Source organism: Leptonychotes weddellii, chromosome 6, assembly GCF_054177405.1.
Source record: "Leptonychotes weddellii isolate Sample4059 chromosome 6, ASM5417740v2, whole genome shotgun sequence".
Lineage (NCBI taxonomy): Eukaryota > Metazoa > Chordata > Mammalia > Carnivora > Phocidae > Leptonychotes > Leptonychotes weddellii.
Genome location: NC_138374.1, coordinates 136,489,912 through 136,509,971, shown reverse-complemented (window position 1 = coordinate 136,509,971; position 20,060 = coordinate 136,489,912). Strand labels below are relative to the sequence as shown.

Here is a 20,060-nt window from a genome sequence, read left to right as displayed (position 1 = left end):
CACCGCGGTGCGCCCGCGGCGTTTTTTCCCCCCATCTAGGGCTCAAGCTTTTGTGTACGCATGCGTCTTGTCCGGGCTGCGGTTGGCTGATGACCCCGTCCGTCATCGGAGTGGCCAACCGAGTGAGGCTCAAGATTCACTTCCCGCCCCACAGTGGGGCGCTGGGCGGAGCTTTGGGTCTTTGTCCGCGCCCGCGCTAGGGTCGACGAGCCCACTGAGAATGTGTGTGGGCCTAGCCGCCGCTTAACGATTAACGCTGCTTTCGTGGCCGCGTCGTGGCGGGGAGGGGGAGTGGGCGGCTGGCAGGCCGAAGTAAAGGGCACTGGCCACAGTGACCACGGGGCAGCTGCCAGTCGGCCATTTATTGAGCACCTGCTGTGTGCCCGGCGCTTTCCGGCGCACCTTCCGGCTTCCCCTCGCCCCATCCGCCTTCGCGGAGGCGCCCGGCCCCGGGGGCTTGAGGGGCGGGCCCGGCGGCGCGTGACCTCCCGCTGGGCGGGCCCGGCGCGGCCGCGTCACCGGCTTCTGGGAGGCACGTGGCGGCGGCTGCGCGGGGAGGGCGAGCGGCTCCGGGGCGGCGGGGGGCGCCCTTCGCGGGACGCCGACCCGGCGCCGAGAGGGGCCTGCAAGCACGGGAAAGCGAGTGTGCGGCGAAGGAGGGTAAATGCAGAGCGGTCCCGTAGCGGTCATCGCGGGGCGCCCAGGCCGATTTGCCCTGCACCTTCCAGCCAGGAACTGCCGGAGGCGCAGTGGAGAGAAGCCCAGAGCCGACTGTGCCTTTGGGCCCTTGGGTTTACTAGCTGTGAAGGGTTGATTGAAGTCTGCGGACAGAATTAAGCACTCTGTACCCACTCCAGTAGGAGCCACTTTGGAGCCTGGGGTGGGGTCGCTTGTGACCTTTTCACATCCGCTAGCTGTTCCTGAAACGTTTCCACAATCACAGGGCTGGAGAAGTTACTCAGCCCATGGGACTGAGGAATGAGTCAGAAGAACATGAGCTACAGCGAACTGGCCTGGCCTCCTCCTTGGCTGCAACAATCAGACACCACCCTCTGCTTCCTGCCTCCCAAGAGCCACCTCTTTAGGGATAGGAGCCCAGTGGGTGCGACTTCTTCAGTGGCCCCTTAGCTAAGCCCGGGAAACGAACCCACACCTTTCCTCAGTCCTGTTGGATCAGGTGCTCCTTCAGGAGCTTCAGAGTAGAGGAGAAGCTGCAGAAAGTCACCGCATCCTGGAAAAAAAATCCTTCAGCTTTGTAGCACTCTGCAGTGTACAAAGCACACGTTCTCCTCTAGCCTGGCTGAACACATACTGTGTGCCAGGCACTGAGCCAGGCAAACATGGATGAGGCAGTGCATTTTAATTTTTTTTAAATATTTTTATTCATTTATTTGGGGGGTGGGGAGCGAGAACAAGCAGGGGGAGTGCAGGCAGAGGGAGAGGGAGAAGCAGGCTCCCCGCTAAGCGCTAAGCGGGGCTTGACCCCAGGACCCTGGGATCATGACCTGAGCCAAAGGCAGATGCTTAACTGACTGAGCTACCCAGTGCATTTTTAAAAGGAGCTTTCAATCCAGTAGTAGAAAATAGAAAGCAGTACCTCCACTTTGGGTAGGATGAGGTGGGTACTCTAAAGAAGGGGTCATATTCCCAACACTGCTCAGCCAGGGGGGAAGGCAGGGAAGTCAGGAAAAGCTTTATGGAGGGAAATTGTAGGAGTGGAAATCTTGAATGGTAGGACAGGTTTCAAAGGTAGAAATAGGTGTAGAGCTGTTTGGGCCCACAGACCTCCTCTTACCCGAGTAAGTCATCCAGTCTCATGTCTTTGACAAGTAGCAGTAACAAAAATAAGGACTAACACTTACCGAGCACTTAGTACGGATCAAGAATGGTTTTTGTTCCTCTGGAGTATCCTTCAGGTACCTAACTGAGAAGTGTCATCTTCCCTTATCAAAAGAAAGCCAGCAGCCTCTAAGGTTGCACTGGGTGTCCCTATGAAGGAACAGTTGGGCCTTTAGAACCAGATATCTATTCCTTAGGTTCCCATTCCCCTGACCACTGTGACTAGCCCTGCAGCCACTCCTGGGGAGCAGAGCACCTGTATCCCCCTCCCTGCCCCTTGATGCCCCCAAAGAATGCACCAATGAGTGTTCCCTTGTTCAAGATTAGCACAAGGCTAGGGGCACATGGCTGGCTGAGTCAGAAGAGCGTGCGACTGTTGACCTCAGGGTGGTAAGTTGGAGCCCCATATTGGGTATAGACATTATTAAAAAAATAATAATAAGCTTAAAAAAAATTAGCATAAGACTAGTGAGTCAAGCAAGGCTTTGGTAAAGGCAGGAGATCACAGGAACTACATTTGTGGTTCATTTCACCTACACAACACCAATACCCGTGTGCAGCTCAGGGCCTAGACATGGCTCTCTTCTTGCCCGGCCTCCAGCCTCCCTTCATGGTCCTTGGAGTTCCCATGTCCTGAGGTCGACTTCATGGGTGACCAACACCGTGAATAACTTCCCTCTTCAGAAAAACCTCCCTACGCACCGGGTGATGTACCCGCAGGCCTGAACAGGATGACCATCTACCAATGCCGTGAATGGCTTCCGTGCGTGCCTCTAACTCAGTCTGAAAACCTCCCTGCTGCAGACGGACTGGGGGCTGCAGCGCCACCGCCCAGTCGGAATTCCAAGCATGAGTGTGGGAGCCACTGATCCCCCTTCCTTTCCTTCCTCCTCTGCCTTCACCAGGCATTTTCCAAGTCCTATAATTCTACCTCTTTCATCTTTACCAAGGGGTGCCCGGCTGGCTCAGTCGCTGGAGTGTGCAACTCTTGATCTCAGAATTGTGGGTTGTGAATTTGAGCCCCAAGTTGGTTGTAGAGATTACTTAAAAACAATCTTTAAAACTTAATAATAATATTTGCGGGGCGCCTGGGTGGCTCAGTCGGTTAAGCGGCTGCCTTCGGCTCAGGTCATGATCCCAGGGTGCTGGGATCAAGCCCCGCATCGGGCTCCCTGCTCCGCGGGAAGCCTGCTTCTCCCTGTCCCTCTCCCCCTGCTTGTGTTCCCTCTCTCGCTGTGTCTCTCTCTGTCAAATAAATAAATAAATAATCTTTTTTTTTTTCAAAAGCTTAACCAACTGAGCCACCCAGGCGCCCCAATAAATAATCTTTAAAAATAAAATAAAATTTAATAATATTTGCTAAATTCACCCTCTCACTTGTAAAGGATCCTGACTGGTCCTCCCACACCATGCCTCCACGTCTCCCCCACTGGCCCTCCCACTGGTCCTCCACACCACTGTGGGAAGGAGCTTGCGCTGGCAGGAGCTTTCTGAAATGCAGATCTGACCAAGTCCCTCTTCTACTTAAAATCCATTTGAAGACCAAACATCTGCAGAATAAAGCCCAAACCATGGCAATAAGGCCCTTCACGGTGAGGCTTCTGCCTCCCTCCTCTGCTTTCTCTACTGTTCCCTTGACCTGCAGCACAATCTGAGGTCTCCTGAGCACACCACATGCTCTTCCTGCCAGCAGGAATGTCTTCCCTGTCCATGTTGGCCCAGGAACACCTACTGTCTTCAAACCCAGAAGCCTCCCCTGGCATCGCCTAGCTTGGATTTGGGTGTGCCTCAAGTCTGATCCCGCAGTGCACTCATCTCCTTCCTATGTGACATTTACTGCAGACCGCTGACTCAAGGGTCAGCTGTTGCTTCACTTGGCTCTTGTCTAAGCTGTGAGCTGCCTGGCCTTCTCTCTGTTTCCAGGGCCTAACAGAGGGTTCCCACAGAGTAGGTGCTTAATGCGCGTTTGCTGCATTTCGGACGGAAAGAGAGCAGGAGCAGAGAACCGAATGATCTGTCAGGATGCGGAGTGGGCTGCCTGGCTGGTCTAGGGCCCAGGGGATGCGCCGCAGGACACACAGACGAAGCCTGAACAGGAGGAGGTTGTGTTGACTCTTTGAAGGCCCTGGGAGCCAAGCCGGGGAGTTTGGACGCTGCCGTGTCAGATGAGCAGAGCTGCCCCCCAGTGGGGAGGACGGACCGGGGAAGCGCAGGCCTACAGCAGCTTGGGGAGACTGCCCACGGCCGGCCGCACAACCGCGCAGGGGCAGAACCAGCGGGCCAACCAGTTCCGGACTACATCACGTGCAGAGATCTCGGCGCCCCCCGCAGGGGCACAGCAGTGAATGGGGCTCCCAGGTTGTGCGGCTGTGGGTGGGCCCTCCATCAGTCTGGAGAGGCGAGGCTCTGTTGCAGACACCATCTCTGTGGAGATCTCTGTGAATCTCTGGGGCTTATTTTCTGTTCACACGAAGTCCACGGTGGTAACACCTGGAGGCAGCTTAATGACCCGGGCCCTCTGATGGCTTCGGCCACTCACACAGCAGGGACAGCACTCGGACAGCCATGCACCAGTTTGCTCTCGGGAGGGACGCGCCTGACTTGCCCTGACAGTGCCTTGGCCAGAACCGGTCCGCTGACCCGGCATGCCGACTCGGTGACTGGGAAGCAGTGTGCACGTGCAGGAAGGGGAAGAGGACAGAGGTACCAGTGGGCAACAGTAACGCCCACCCAGCACACAGAGCAGGGACAGAGATCGAGGGACAAGGGAGGGGGGTTCTGCTGGGGATTCGGTGTCGCGTCAGGGCGCCTCACGGGCACCGGGGCGTCCCGCGAGTGGGGGCGCCCTGGCCGTGTCTGGGGAGGCGTGGACCTCTATGGAAGGCTGTGGATGGGAGGCCTCTCCTCAGAGCTGCTTCCGTGCCACAGCGTGGCCCCTGGCGTCCCCCAAAACGATGAGAGGGACCCCGCCGCAGAAGTGCCCTGCCTTCCGCCCTGCCGGCCGGGCTTCCTTGCACACACGTGCCCACCACGCGTCGGTGTGAGGGAGGACCCCGCCAGGGCCAGGCTGGGGTACCCGGAGGCCGTCTCTCCAAGGGGCGAGCGCAGGGCAGCCGGGGCGGGGGCGCATCTGGAGGACGGGGAAGCCCTTCTGCGCCTCCTTTCTCTCTGCCGCAGCTGAGGGAGCAGCGAGGTGCGGCCCGCGGTGGCCCCGGGAGGGAGGCCAGTACAGATCACTGCATCGTACAGACAGGAAGCCGGGGCGCCAGCACCGGGACTGGCCGACCCCCACGACCCCCACGACCCCGACGCGGTGAGCACGACCCCGCCACGGGGGGACTTCCCGCACTTGGAGACGCCCCCGCGTCCCTCTGTGCTTCAGCAGCGCCGGCCTGTGCGCACCCTGCTGGGGCCAAGCCAGACGCCACGTTTGACCCTCCGGCAGGGCGGCACCAGGTTGGGGGGCCCTCGGGGGTGCCCTCGGAGAGCAGGGAGAGGCTCCCTGGCACCGTTAAAGCACCCTGAAGGGGTAAGAGGGCGGCCCGCGTCAGCAGGACCCACGGCGAGTTCTTGATGGTGGCTGGAGCCCTGTCCCCCACGACCCTGCTCCTGACCTGGCCTAGGGCACTGCTTCTCTGCCTCTCGCGCTCCAGGACCCCCCGTGTGGCTTCCCCCAGGACAACCCCGGCCCGTGTGGGGCGGCCTCTGCTTCTGACAGCACCTGGAGGAACCGCTCACCTGAGACCCGGGAGCACCCCTCACCCCCCGCCACCGTGCTGAGCGGACCCTCGGGCCACCCGGTCCTCTCCTCCGCCAGCCGCGCCAAAGAAACCAGAACCCGAGCCCAAGTATCAGAAACGTGTATTCTTTTTCTTTTAATAGTAAACCTCTTTACAACAAATATAGTGAAAGAGTTTTCAAACAAAACTCATAAGAATCCCGAGGACTTTGTCTTCTTATTGTGTAGAATACTAAGAAAGCATCACCATACAGCACGGAAAGAAATATTGAAAACAAATCAACAGCCACACACTTGGACTCGCCCTGCCCAGGACCCAGGAGCAGCCCCAGGAGTGTGGGTGATTGTCGGGTTTGGGGGGGCACCTCCATGCCTCCCTCCCTCTCCCCCTTCCCTCTGGGACCTGAATGGGGAAGACAAAGAGAATCCAGATTCTCCATAGAACATTCGAGCCCCCTGCCCCCACACAAATCCCACGCCTTCCACCATCGCTTAGGGGGTGGACAGAGGTGGCAGAGGAGAGGACAAGAGTTCCCAGGCTCCAGGTCTCCTCTCCTCTATGAAAGCCTAAATTCACCCCCACCCCACCCCAGGGGATTCCAAAGAGTCAGTTAAAAATATATAGATATAGATATTTCTAGATACACTTTTACATCATTTCTGTCTCTCCAAACAAATAAATAATCAAGAGAAGGTGCATTAATTCCTTCCTGTCCAAGGTGGGGAGGGCTGGGTAAAGGTCGGGGGTCAGTCTTGCTGCATCGAGGGCACTGCTGGGGAGGGGGGAATGGTGCGTCCCAGTGGAATGGGAGGGTCCTCTTGCCCACTGTCCCTGGAAGCTGTGGGAAGGCTGGGGAAGGGAGGGGCGTGGGATGACTCCAGTGATTACTTTGGCAAACGCCCAGTTCTTAGGAGGAAGGAGTAGGTGGAGGCAAATTTGGCTTTGCGAGAGGAAGAAATGAAGCCCCCCCCCCCCGCTTGAGGTCTGGGTTCCCAGGGACCCATGCGTCTGGCCAGCCAGGAGCCCCTACCCCCAAGAGAAACCTTGGGATACTGAATTGCAGAAATGTCACATATTCATTCACAGACCCACCCCCTGCCCCCAGGGAGAGAGGAAGGACGGACACACACACACACACACACACACACACACACACACACGGTAATCAAAAGCCAGGTTTGCCATTACAAGGCAGAGGGCAAAACTGGTGAATATTGCACCGTGAACCGCAGGGGCTCTCGTCCCCACCGTGTGTCTAGTGGCGGCCAAGCCCAGCTTCCAAAGGTGGGCGGACTGCTGCCAGGAACAGCCTGAGAAGGGAAAGCCAGTCACTCGAGCTTTATTGAGCACCTATCGCTCACCCATTCGGCATTTACTGTGCAACAACTACGTGCCAGACACTGGGCAAGGCTCTGGGGATGCATGCATGCGCAAGCCTATACCCTGGCGTACTTCGAGGCCCTGATCGAGTCTCGTCGACTCTTCAAACTCCCTCTAGGAACCCACGGAGTAGGTTGGGACATGCTGTGTGCCCAATCAGCAGGTGGGGCTTAAACTCTGAGTAAGGAAGGATCACGGCCCAAAGAAGAAGCTTCAAGAAGGAAGAGAATCATGAGTGTCACCCTGAAAGCAGGACTGGGGTGGGGGAAGAGCAGGAAGGGCAGCTGCATGTGTGCAAAGGACCGGAGATCGGGTGGCCACTTGTGTGTGGAGCCCAGGAGAGGCAGGGCCCCAGCGAGAGGCAAAGGGGGCAACTGCCGGATCCCCCCAACTGTGGTCCAAACCTGTCAAAGCGGAGGGTGGACTGGGGCAGGGGCCAAGCTGGAGGGGCGTGGAGCTGGAAGCCAGGGCTGTGCGGCCCAGCGGCCACTGTCCCTGCGCAAACGCCAGGCACGTGCACACACGGACATGCCCTCGGAGCTCGATTCACACAGATCCGTGGATAGGCCCAGATGGGCTCAGAGACACACACCGGTACGTCCACGCCCCCATACACACACACAGATACCGGATGCCCTCACGAACACGCTCAGGTGCACGTGTGGTCACGTACGCCCCTGCTTCTGGTTCCCTCCCTGCGTCAAGTGTCGGGATACTGCAAGCGGCTGGGTCGCAGAGGCAGGACCGCAAAGCTGGGCCTTGTCTACCGTCTGCTGTCCTACTGGGATGACGCCCCCAGGGAGCGCTGCGTCCCTGAGGCAGAGGAGCTGGGTGCAGGGGAAGGACTGGGGCAGACGCCCTGTCCGCCTGCACACGCCACCTGCCCACTCGGGCCAGCCCCCTCCGGGTGGCAGGCTGGGGGCCTGCCCCCCCCGTCTGATCTGGGGTCCAGCCTGAGGTCCCAGCAGAGAGGGGCGGGGCGGGGAGCAAGAACAACAGCAGAAGAGTCTCATCTGTACAGTACGGGCCGCTTGAGTCGTTATTATTACAATATACTTTGACAAAAATAGAATCTCATTTCATATCAATACAACAACAACAAAAAAAACAGTTTCCTGGACTGTTACACTGCTAACGTTTTCCAAAGGTTGCTATTTACAGTTACAGTAGCCAAGAGGGAAGGTGGGCTGCCGGGGGTGGTGGGGCAGGAGGTAGCCGACCAGGGAGGTGGGGTCGGGCGGGAGGAGCGGGGAGGGGGCTGGGGAGGGCCTAGGAGGAAAGGAGGCAGGCGGGCCTCCCACCCTCACGCCACCCCAGTGTCCCTCCTTTGGGGATGTGTCCGTGCAAGGAAGAGAGAGCCCCCACTCCCATGTGCCCCTGGACGCCGGGGCGCCAGTCCTGCTGAGCTGTTCCCTCCCCCGCCCGCCGTCCTCCCTGCACTTTGTGGCCTGCTTTCGGGGGCTGGTGTCAGCCCAGGGACGGGGAGCTATTGCACTGTGTATCTTAGAGAAACTACCAGGGACAGAAGGGGGCCCCGAGTCACCCCTCACCCCGGCTCTCGGCCCCTCCTCATGGCTCTCCGTCTTTCTCTCCAAATGTGCTTCCGAGGGGCCCCCTACCTCAAACCCTGCCCCCGGCCTCCGAATCCCAGGCAGCCTTCCCAGCCCAGAGGCTCGGCCAGCACCCCCACACCTTGGGGGTGCAGCTCATGCATGAACCCGTGAGAGTGTTGTGTGTGTGCAGGGGCACTGGGGGGCCAAGCTTGGGCATTTCACCCCATGTGCCTGTGGCCACGGGAATAGCCCAGACGCAGAGACCCTTTTCAGAACCTGGGCTCACTTGCCCCCTTAAACACAAACCCACCCATCAGGCCGACTTTGGGGTTTCAGTATATTATAAGGGGTTTTGTGGCCTGGTAGGTTTTTTGGTTATCTCCCTCTATCTGGGGGTGGGGTGGGAGGGCTCCGCATGCAGGGCTCGGCACCCGTCCTGTCCCAAGGGCCTGTCGGGCTCCCCACCCCCTCCTGCAGCATATGTGTACAACGTGCAAAGTGTCCCCCTTCCCGCAAAAAAGAGCCCCCCCAGCCAGTAAAATGGCGGGGGGTGCAGAAAGAGGGGACAGGAGCATCCTCCTCTCCAAAGCGAGAATCCAAATTAAAAAAAATATAATAATAATAATAATAATATAATAATTATACACAAATGTAACCGTCAACAGGACACGGAGCACAAAAGGAAGTGGGGGTCGAGCGGGAGGAGCCCAGGGCCGGGAGGGGTGGGCGGTGAGATTGTCAACTCTTCGTCAGGGAGGCTGAGAGGAGGGGGCTGGGAATCGTCACTTTAATGTCTGCAGAGAGAGGAGATGGAGAGCGGGGTGTCAGGGCCCTGGCCGCGGGCTGGGCGTCCCCCACGCCCCTCTCCCCACAGGGCCAGGGCCTGCAGCGGGGGGCGGGGGGGGTGCGGAGGTGGCCCAGAGGCCTCCCGGGTGGGGGCTCGGGGTGAGGGTGGTCCCGGGGTGCAGCACACACTGGCGGGCGGGAGGGGTGACGCTACAGTACCCAGGTGTCGAGCCGCATCCTCTTCACAGCAGGGCCCTCAGCCTCGGGCTCCTGGGCTGGGCGCAGCAGGCCCAGCGTGGGCCCGAAGTCCCCCCGTCCGTCGTCCCGGTCCCCGGTCTCGTAGGAGCTGCTGGCCGGGCTGCTGAGGCCATCGCCAGGCTCCGGGCGGGCGGCCGCTGGGAACACAGCTGGAGGGGGCGGCGCAGGGCTGCGCTCGCGGCTAGGGGACACCGGCTCCGACTTGATGCTGATGTGGGGGTGGGTGGTGACTGTGAGGGCAGCCCCCACGTGAGGCAGAGGGCTGCCCGGGCTGGGCACCGGGACAGAAGCAGAGGAGGTGCGGGACACAGAAGGGATGGGGGGCCCGGGAGGGAGAGGGAGGAGGTGGGGCAGGGAGGGACACGGACAGAGAGGAGCCGGGAGGAGAGGGGCCAAGTGAGGGAAGAGGGGAAAGAAGGGAAGGAGCCACGTTAGTTTTCTGTTCCCGTGTCCCCCACGGCATCCTGGTGCTCTGGGCTGGCAGGGGAGGGGCTCCGGGGGGAGGGGCTCCCAGGCCGCGTAGTATCCCATGTCCCGTGCTGTCCACTGGTGACAGAGCACCTCAAGGGGGCCACCCCGCTCCCTCCCGACAGGAGCCTCCTTTTCCCCAAGCCTCCCGCGCCCCCCCCCCCCGCAGCGCCCCAGGACTCACATCAGGCTGCTGAGAGACACGGGGACCAGATGGGGCTGCGGCTGGGGCGGCTGCTGGGGCTGCTGGGGCGGCGGCTGGGGCGGCTGGGGCGGCTGCGGCTGGGGCGGCTGGGGCGGCTGTGCGGGCTGAGGCCAGGCGGTGACACTGCCTAGCGACAGCCCCCCAGGCGAGCTGAAGGTTGGGAGGGAGGAGAGCTCGGCACTGCTCAGCTGGTAATCTGCAGGGGTGGGGGGTGAGAGGAAGGATGGACTCAGCAGGGCCCCCCAGCGCAGGGCCCCCCACTAAGGGAACGCACGTCGACGCAGGCAGCAGGTGCTGCTTCTCAGCAGGATGAAGAGAGGTGCGTTTTTAAAGTAGTGTTAACTTTCTTTTTTGGTACCACGTGTAGATACCACTCTCAGAACGTCAACTCAAAAAAGAAGGGGAAAGAAGTCAGGAGGGTCTAGGGCGCCTGGGTGGCTCAGTCGGTTAAGCGACTGCCTTCGGCTCAGGTCATGATCCCGGGGTCCTGGGATCGAGACCCGCATCGGGCTCCCTGCTTGGCGGGAAGCCTGCTTCTCCCTCTCCCGCTCCCCCTGCTGGTGTTCCCTCTCTCTCTGTCTCTCTCTGTCAAATAAATAAATAAAATCTCTAAAAAAAAAGAAGTCAGGAGGGCCTAATACATGTCTGTCATCTCTTCAACTGCCAGGTCCTTTCTGAGACAGGGGCGTTGTGGGGCTGCGAGAGGGATGGCGCACGGAGGCTAAGTGCCGTCACCACCCCGCGGCTCCTCTCGAGACCGTCAGCGCGGCAGGGGTTCGAGCCGCCGTGCCCGCACACCAACCCGGCGGACGGACGCGCGTGTGCCCCTGCTGGGCCTGCAGAGCCTCGTGGGGCCCAGAGCGCCGGGCCAGGATTCTGGCACATTCCCCGCGAGGCGGTGCCCCTTGCTGTCGACCATTCCCGTCTCAATGAAGAAGCTGATGTTTGCACAACCAACGCTGTCCCCCATGTCCCCCACGGCATCCTGGGGCGTTCCAGGCTGCAGCCAGTCTCGGGCAGCTTAGTAAAGGTCCCCCGAGGAGCCCAGGGCGCTGGCACTGTGGGGGCGTGTGGGCATGCCCCGCGTGGTCCCACCACCGAGCTCACTCAAGGGATCGCGGGCTGCAGCTCCCGTCTCTGCAGGGACGACGGCCCCGCCGCGCAACCGAGCAGGAAGGTGCAGGGCAAGGGCGAGGCCTCCCAAGGCCTGTGACCCGGGGCAAGCGGCGGCGGGCGGAGGCAGAGGGGTCCCGCCTGTATCACACGCAGCCGCGAGACCGCGGAGCGGCGAACGCACACGGGGCACGCACAGCCGCGTCTGGCACGCGGGACGTTTCCGAAGGCTGGCCTGGCGCTGTTACTAATTCACAAACGAGGCAACCGCAGCCTCCAGCGTGGGGAGCCCCGGGTCCCAGAGCCAGTGGAGGAGCTAAGACAAGGCCCCGGGCTCCTCGCTGACCCGTAAGCCTGGCCTACAGATGGTCCCTGCTTGCCTCTGGTCTCACATTAGCCAGCAGCTTTGAGCCATTCTTAGAAAAAGCAGAGCGGGGCACCTGGGTGGCTCAGTCGGTTAAGCGACTGCCTTCGGCTCAGGTCATGATCCCAGGGTCCTGGGATCGAGCCTGGCATCAGGATCCCTGCTCCGCGGGAAGCCTGCTTCTCCCTCTCCCACTCCCCCTGCTTGTGTTCCCTCTCTCGCTGTGTCTCTCTCTGTCAAAGAAAGAAAGAAAGAAAGAAGGAAAGAAGGAAGGAAAGAAGGAAAGAAAGAAAGAAAGAAAGGAAAGAAAGAAAGAAAAAAAAAAAAAGGAAAGCGAGGGCAGGAAGGAGCCCCTCGGACTCATTTTACAGACAAGGATGCCCACGCTCAAAGAGCGTACAACCTCGCCCACCACCCCTCTGCAGCCGAGGGGCAGGGGCTCCCGCATGTTGCCACCACACTCCAGCCCCATCTACGCGGAGGCCCGGGGCGTCCTGGAAGGGAGGACGTGGCCCACAGGCCGCCTGGCAGCCCACCCACAGCCACCAGACCTCTGCAGCCAGTGTCAGCAGGGGGCCAGGCCTGTCCCTTACCCAGGACGTCCCCAGAGCCACATCGCCCGCAGCCGGAACTTGGACCGGGGCCAAGGACTGCGAGCGGTGAACAGCGAAACAGCAGTGTGTTGTTTATGTACGTATGGGCACCTGAACACACCCGCTGTCGAAACTGAGGCCTGCTGACAGACTGCAGCAGCAGGACGAACCGGAGCCCCGGCTCCTGGGAGGATGGGAGGAAGCCCACACTTCCCAGCAGGGCCCCAAGGGCAGGCCCAGGGTCAGAACCTGCTTTCACACCAGACTGACAAAAGAGTCTAAAGTCTGGCCTTGCCGGGCGCCTGTCCCAGCTTCACGGACGCCCGCCAACCTCCCCTCCTGCTTCAAGAGACTTGCAAGGGCCAGAGAGGAGGGCAGGAAACCACCATCACATTTTGGGATTCCCAAACACGGTGGCTCCTGAACAGTGGTCTGTGCTGCCCTCTGCCAAACTCCCCGCCTGCCCACGACTCTCCCAGAGGACACTGGCCCCCAGGGGCACGGCCATCTGAGGCGGCCCGAGGACCCCATGCATGAACGGGACGAGGGACTGCCCGCACCACACCTGGGTGGGAAAACCTGGACGGGGACACGCACGGCGGGGTCTGGCCCCTCTCCACAGTGGGGCAGCTCCAGCTCTTTCCTGCCCCCAGGGCTTCCCTGTGTCTGAGCCTGGGCTCTAGATTTTTACCCACGGAAGAGGTAGGATCGTGAGAGGATCTGTATGGGTGTCCGGAATGGAGGCTTGGGGAGGAGGAAGAAGTTTAGGGACCTTTTAATCTAGTCTGATCTCATCACAAACAGCCCCAGCACCAGCCAGTCAGGGGTGAGGGACCGTGAGGGGTGGCTGAGGTCTCGGCAGTGGGATTTCCCCACGGGGAAGTCCTTCCTGACACGACAGCGTGGAGTGCGGGCCAGGATGGCCCAGAGTGTCACTGACTGGTCCTGGGAGGGGCAGTGGGTACCCAGGACGGCCTGGGCACTGGGTGTCCTGTCTGAATTCTTCGACCCAGACACCTCTCCCGTGTCTCTGAGCAGCTCTCCACCTTCACACCCCTCCCCGACCTTCATCGGTCCCCCCACTCCTCTCCCCTCCCCATCAGCCCGCCATGGAGCCACCACCAGGGTGAGGGGCCCTGTCCTCCCCCCTCCCCCTACCCCTCTTGGCTTTCCCGGGAGGCTGGGTAAACCTTCCTGACAGGCTTTCTCTCTCTGGCCTCCTCTACCTGTCTTCTCTCCCTTACTCCCTCCTCCTCTTCCTCCTCCAGGAAGCCTTGCTGAACCGACCATGCCCCCTCCTCTCCCCCCAGCCCTGGGCTGCTGGAATCATCTGCTCAGCCCACCTCTGGCCCGGCTCCTCCTCAGTCCCTAAGGGCGGGGACTCTTTTCTCCATTAGGTCCTGTATTAAAAATGGGGAATACCTACTTATTAATTTGAATTTCAGACAAAACAATGAATAATTTTTTAACATTTCAGCAGAAGAACGTCTTTGACGCATACTTATCCTGAAAAATTATTCCTTGTTTTATGTGAAATTCACATTTCAGTGGGCATCCTGTTTCTATTTGCTGGCGACCTCCATCAGGTGGGGGCTCCCCGCAATCCACTGGAGCATCCCCCGGGACTATCTCCTGCTCCCCCTCTGGTCCCGCCCCGCCCCAAGGCCAAGCAGCTACAGGGGGGCTGAGGGGCTTGAGGACTCACCTGTATTGTAGGCAGTGGGCATGGAGGAGAAGGGGAGGCCCTGGCTGAGTAAACTCGGTGTTGCCACGGAAACCACTGGCGTGGTGAGTGAGTGGGTAGACTGGGAGGCCCCAAGGCGCTGGGCATTGTTCTGCAGGAGGAAAGGGTCTGTCACCAGGCGGCAGGAGGGTGGCTACGTTCCCCTGGCCCTCCACTGCAAGGCCCAGCTGGGGCCCCTGCCCCCCATAGCCCAGGGGGGACGGCTGGGCATAGAGGCGCCCGCAGACCCACACGAGCGCTGGTGCATTCCCCGAGAGGCTGCGAGCGGGGAGGGGGGCGTGCACACGTGCATGGAGGACAGCACGCCGCCCCGGGGCCGAGCGAGGGCAGGCCCGGGGCCCTCCCCCCCGGCCTGGGGCAGCGCACGCCCTGCCGGGGCACGCCAGCATGTGTGCGGGCAGCGAGGGGCCCGGTGTGGTGTGTGCCTGCGTGTGCACACACGTGTGTGGGGCTGTCAGCTCCATCTGCCGCTGAGTCACTTGTTTATTCCAGCTCCGCGCTGGGGCCGAAACCGCCGCCGTGTTGGCCGCCAAAGCCCGCCTGCCTTTTCCAGCCTCTCTGGCCGCCCGTCAGGGAGCTGGGGAGGGAGGAGCCCCCGCCCCACTCCTGGCTGAGGGTGAGTACGCGAGTGTGACAGCGCGTGCGGGGCGGCATGTGTCTGAGCGCGTGTGAGGCGGGCTGTGCGGGGCTGAGCACACGGGAGGCAGAGAGGCGGCGGCGAGCCCCGGCCACGGGCAGCTCTGGCCTCTCCTTGGGCCTCAGCCGCCTCGGGGGACGTGCTGTCCCGGTCTGGCTGGCTCTCCTCCTAAGGAGGCCCCTCCCCGGGTTCCAAGCATGCTCAGTGGGACTGAGCCAGAGGGCAAGTCCGGTCCAGCCCCCCTAACGCAGCATCCTGGGGCACAGCCAGACGGGGCCCCTGAGGCCTGGGGCTGGCCCCCGCGGCATGCACACGCGTGCGCGCACACACACACGCAGAGAAGGGGTGGTCTGCGTGAACACAACGTCCCATAAAGACGTCCACGTGCACACCGCGACACACATGCATGTCTAACCCCTGACCCCCGCCCCATTCACCTCCGTACCCCGTTTGGCACTGAGCACAGCTCCTGGCCCGTAACCAAACAACACACACCACGCCCGCTGGGGGAGGGACAGGGCGCGCTCCACGCTGTGGCGCAGAGCCACGGGCGGAGCCAGGCTTTCAAGCCACCGCACACGTCTCAGGGCCTCACTTACCAGATCTAAATGGTCCTCAGTCTGGGAGCGGAAATAAAACCAAGGGGGCAGTTCAGTCTGCGGCCTCTGCCCTCCCCTCACACCCCGGCCCCCACAGCCGCCCCACCTAGCTCTTCACACACGAGCAGAACGGCTGTCCAGCCTGGGACAGAGCTCTTCCCCGTCCCGACCGACTCCAGAAAATGCCACATCCCAACATGCACCCGTTAGGAAACCTTCATCCTTCCGCTGTGGTGGCAAATCCCTCCCGTCCTCCTCCCCAGCACAGAACCTTCTCTCCCACCTCCTGTCCCTTCCTCCTGCCCTTGCGGCTGGCACGTCCACGTTCCAACCTCTCACAAGGCCCTCTGGGGAGAAAGAGCTCACGAGCAGTCCGGCTTCTACGGTCTCCCTCCGGCAGTCCCACCTATTGGCTAGCCTGCATCTCTCCTGCTGGAGGTCGGCTCTTCCCCAGCCCCAGCCCCTGCCCTTCAGTGCAGACACCCACTCACCAAGTGATGCATCAACCCCTTTCCTCCCTGGGAAGTGATGACCCTCAGGTCGGGCTTGCGGCTGGGGGCTCCAAGCTGGGCGCTGTGGGTTGGCGGGGGCGGAGACTTGGCAGGGATGCCCTTGTTGAGACTGTTGCCATTGGCCACGGGGAGGAGACCGGGGGAAGCCCGGGCACTGACGTAGCCATTTCCTGAGAGGAGGAGATGGGGGTCAAAGGTCAGACACGGACCCAGCCCCCAGCCCGTGTGCCAGGACTCCATACTCAGACTCTTACCTTCGCCAAAGACCACCCTGTCCTGGGAGAAGGGCGGAAGCCCCCTCACTCAGCAATGACTGGTTATTCCCCTGCCTCTAAGCGACGTGTGCCGGAGCAGGGGTGGGGGGCCACTGGAGCTGGACGCCGCAGTGGCCTCGCCTCGCCCCCTTCCCTCCCTCTGGTCTCACAGACAGGGCGTCCAGCACCTTCCGATCCCACAACCTGCCCCGACCGATCCCAGGGACCCGGCTGCAGACGGGGAGGGCGGCCTGGGACTTGGGCCTCCATGAGGACCCCCAAGGCACCTCGACCACTCAGACTGCAGCTCTGGCCAGGAGACGGGGGCCCATGACAGGATGCCCGCGGCTCTGGAGAAGATGAGCTATCCGCCGGTGGTGGGGCTGTCACTGGTCACAGGGGCCCGATAACACAGCCACCACCACGACGAGACCTGCGTGTCGTAACGACCTTGCGCATCTGCGCCACGATCCACACAGGGCCTCCACGTGCGCACGATCTCATTTAACCCTCACGCTAACTGTGCGGCGAGGCAGACGGGACGTGGGTCAGCCCCGGTCACAAAACAGCAGACTCGAGGCCTGGCTGGCAGAGGCACAATGACTTGCCCAGGGCGACGCAGCTGGCTGGAAGCCGTGCCAGGCCCCACCCGCGCTCCGCATGCTGGGCCTGAGCGCCTGGAAGGACCGTCACGGCCTGAAGTCTGCAGGTGCTTCTCCAGCCCTCCACAGAGAGGAAAGGGCGGCCACCATCCCTTCCACTCCCCGACCCCGCTACACAATCACTGCCATGAGGCATTAGGTGGTGCCTGGGGCTGAACTGGGGGTTCTGAAGCCCAGAGAAGCGGGGCCGACCACAGTCCCCAGTGTCACCTTGCTCTGTCCCCTGGGAGCACACTGTTCCCCTGGAAGTGTGGGGCTGCCCTCATCCCAATTCCCGGATCACTCCGGGAATGGCAGGAATGTCAGCGTGACGTCAATGGTGACATTTGAAGTCACAGTCACCGGCCGGACAACAGCACAGGGCAGGGGAGAGGCCGTCGGCGGCCGGGGGTCTGTGTGGGAGCGCGTCGGCAACACCGTGCACACCCTCCAGATCCCACCCAGATGCCCCCACTCGATGGAGAAGACTTGCATCCTCTCCCCCGGCTGGAAATGTTGGTCCCTTCTTCCAGCTTGCCCAGGATTCCCTGAGCCCAGATCTCTGATGACTGCCCACACCCATCAGGGCTGCAGACAAGCCTCAGGCTCGACTCGGGCCCTGGGACCTTCCTCCCGTCTCATTGGGGTCCCTCTTGGTCCCCGGGCCCGCGAAGCCGCTGAGAAGGCAGGCGGGCAGCCGCACTCACCAACAGGGCTGGGGCAGGCTCCGTTAGCACTGTTGAGGTCTCCCCCCAGCATGGCCCCTGGGGACAAACAGAACCACGGTGAGCTGGCAGGACGGCGCCTTCCACGGCAGGTCCCCAGACCGAACAGCGGGAGGAGCCCTGGTCCTTCCCTCAGGAGCCACACGAGCGAGCGGCAGAATGCCGTGTGGGGCGAAGGGAGACGGAATCCCCAAGTCCCCAGCACACCTCATCTTCACCTCACCTGCGCTGGCCGGCCGCTGGGGCAGGCCCGGAGACACGCTGTTCCTCTGCAGCGCTGGCTGCTGCGGGGACAGGAGCCGCGGGTCCGTGAGGGATGATGTCACCAGGGAAGGGGTGACCAGAGAGCCGCTGGGATTGCTGAACTGCAGTGAGCTCTGACTGGACACGGGCACCGTGACGGGCATGGCAAAGTTGGGGGCCGGCACAGCTGACTAGACAGAGGATGGCGAGGTGGGGTCAGGCCAGGCAACGCCCCCACCCTGGACCCACCGTGCCCGAGAGAGGGCAGGCACGGGTTCCTCTGGTCTCTGGGCTGTGTGTCTGAGGGCCCGCAGCTCGACCTCTCTGCCCCGGGCCCTCTCGGAGGAAGCTCGCTGGAGGGAATGCTTTGGGATCGAGCTCTGGCCCAGAGAACGAGAACAGGCTCTGCTCACGGCAGATGGGACCGGGGACTCCCGAGGCCCCCCGTGGAGGTGGGTTAGTCCTCAGCCAGGCAGGACACACGGGGAGCAGGTTAGAGGGCCTGAATACAGACCCACGTGCACCCACGCAGCTGGGGAAGGCCTGCACCGAGGGTCTTGGCCGGGGTGGCCACGTAGGCCCCTGAGGACTCTGCCCTGAGAAGACCTGGACAAAGAACACGACCCCTACTCTCCTGCCGTCTAAAGCCCTCACGTCATCTACACATGCCTTGCTGGCGAGAGGGGCGCTCCGGGCCTCTCCTGGCCCTGCTCCGTCCGGAAGGAGTCCACAACCCAGGTCAGCGGTGCCTCGGTGGTCACCGCCAGCCCCGCACGGCTCAGCGTGGGACGTGCGTCAGGGGCGGCCGGGGGCCGGCGCGAAGCCACACCATGCACCATGGGGAGACCGCTCCATGCGACTACTCACGGCCAGTCTATAACTCTGCATCATTTTATCAAACTCCTCGTCTATCTTTTTATACTTCTCCTCCGTCTGGGGGGTCAGGGCAAACACCTCGTCCACCTCGGGGCTCTCACACTCCCTGTGCTTCTTGTGCAGCGCCTGGGGGGGCCGGGAGGGGCCGACAGAGACACGGTGAGTGAGCTCACCCCGTAGCGCCGGAAGAGCCCGTCCAGCTCCTCACTGGCACGCCGGTACTTGTCCTCCAGCAGGGGGCTCTGCTCCAGCGAGTCCTCCCCGTCGGGCTCGGGGCTGTCACAGCCGTTGAAGCCCTTCTTCCTCAGGGTCTGCAACCGCACCAGGCGTCAGCCAGCCAGCCGTCCGCAGGGGAGGGGCAGGGGCAGGGTCCCCGCCGCCCCCCTACTTTCTCCCCACCTCCTTCCTCTGGGTCCCCAGCATTTCCCGGCCACCCCCCTTCCCCGCCCTGCCGCACCATGTGAACACGTGCTGGGCGGGGAGTGTTGGGGGGGGGCCTCAGGCCAAGGCCCACCGCAGGGAATGCGCAACACACAGCACAGACCCCTGCTTCCGAGGTGGCAGGTGGGGAGGGGCCCTGGGGGGATGGGCTGGGGGCTGAGACCCTGGGGTAGCTCCGGGGGGCAAGGCAGTCCGGGTTGGTGTTGCCCAGCCTGGTCCCTGGGCTCTGCTCACAGGAAGAGGGGGAGAGAAGCAGAGATGGAGACGGAGGGAGAGGAAGGAGGGGGAGAAAGGCCCAGAGGAAACCAGTGTTTACAGAGCTCCTGCTGCTGTCCTTGCCCAGGGGTCCACGCCACATTGGGGCACTCTTGGTAGGTCTGGAGTAGACCCCAAACTTCCCTCTTCCTGCTCAAAACACCTTCACAGATACTCGGTCTGCTTTTAGAATGAGTAACAAATGTACGTTTTCCATTCCAGTCTAGAGTAAATCTGTTTTCTCTATTATAAAGCTAAGGTAACTTCCTCCAAATCTTGGAGTTCGAGTCCCTCTCCGGGAAGGCAAGCCTGTGGCTTCCCGGGCACCAGCCTCCCTGGCAGAAGTTCTGTTCCCCTGAAAGCACGCACACCCCCGTGTGAGAAGCAAGAACCGGGCTGTCTTGTTCAGGTCCCACCACACCCTTCAAAGCTCATGCTGGCCCCATTTCGTGGAGGTAGGCACCATGGCCCAAGACCACGTGGCCACTAAAGGCCACCACTGGATTCCAAAGCCCATGTCCTTCAACAGCCTGTAATGCTGACTTTTTTTGAAACAGAAAATTGAGCCCCAGGGATCCATAAAGGGACAGAGGCAGAGCAGGAGAGATGGAAACAAAGAGGGAGACAGAGACAGAGAGTCAGATGCAGGAACAGACCAAGGATGGACAAGGAGAGAAAAAGACAGAGAGAGAACCGGAGGGAAGACAGAGCAGAGGATGTCTCGCCAGCCTGACAAGCATGAGCAAAGACGCAGCGGGCTGGGTGGACACTGGACTGGGTGGGCAGCGGGTTGGGGTGGGGAGCGGGCCAGGGTGGGCACCGGGCTGGGGGATG

General features: G+C 61.6%; 1 protein-coding gene across 1 annotated transcript in view; it reads right to left on the bottom strand.

The window, feature by feature from the left end:
• Positions 1–5,688: 5,688 nt before the first annotated feature.
• MEF2D (myocyte enhancer factor 2D) overlaps positions 5,689–20,060 on the bottom strand; it is a 31,182-nt gene continuing 16,810 nt past the window's right edge. The window contains exons 3-11 of the mRNA XM_081823227.1: positions 18,704–18,861; positions 17,635–17,845; positions 17,394–17,450; positions 15,771–15,961; positions 15,280–15,300; positions 14,005–14,134; positions 10,209–10,425; positions 9,518–9,827; positions 5,689–9,306 (exon numbers count right to left, since the gene is read on the bottom strand). Coding sequence (XP_081679353.1) covers positions 9,295–9,306; positions 9,518–9,827; positions 10,209–10,425; positions 14,005–14,134; positions 15,280–15,300; positions 15,771–15,961; positions 17,394–17,450; positions 17,635–17,845; positions 18,704–18,861 — 1,307 coding nt within the window. The 3' untranslated portion in view covers positions 5,689–9,294. The remainder of the gene's footprint in view (positions 9,307–9,517; positions 9,828–10,208; positions 10,426–14,004; positions 14,135–15,279; positions 15,301–15,770; positions 15,962–17,393; positions 17,451–17,634; positions 17,846–18,703; positions 18,862–20,060) is intronic.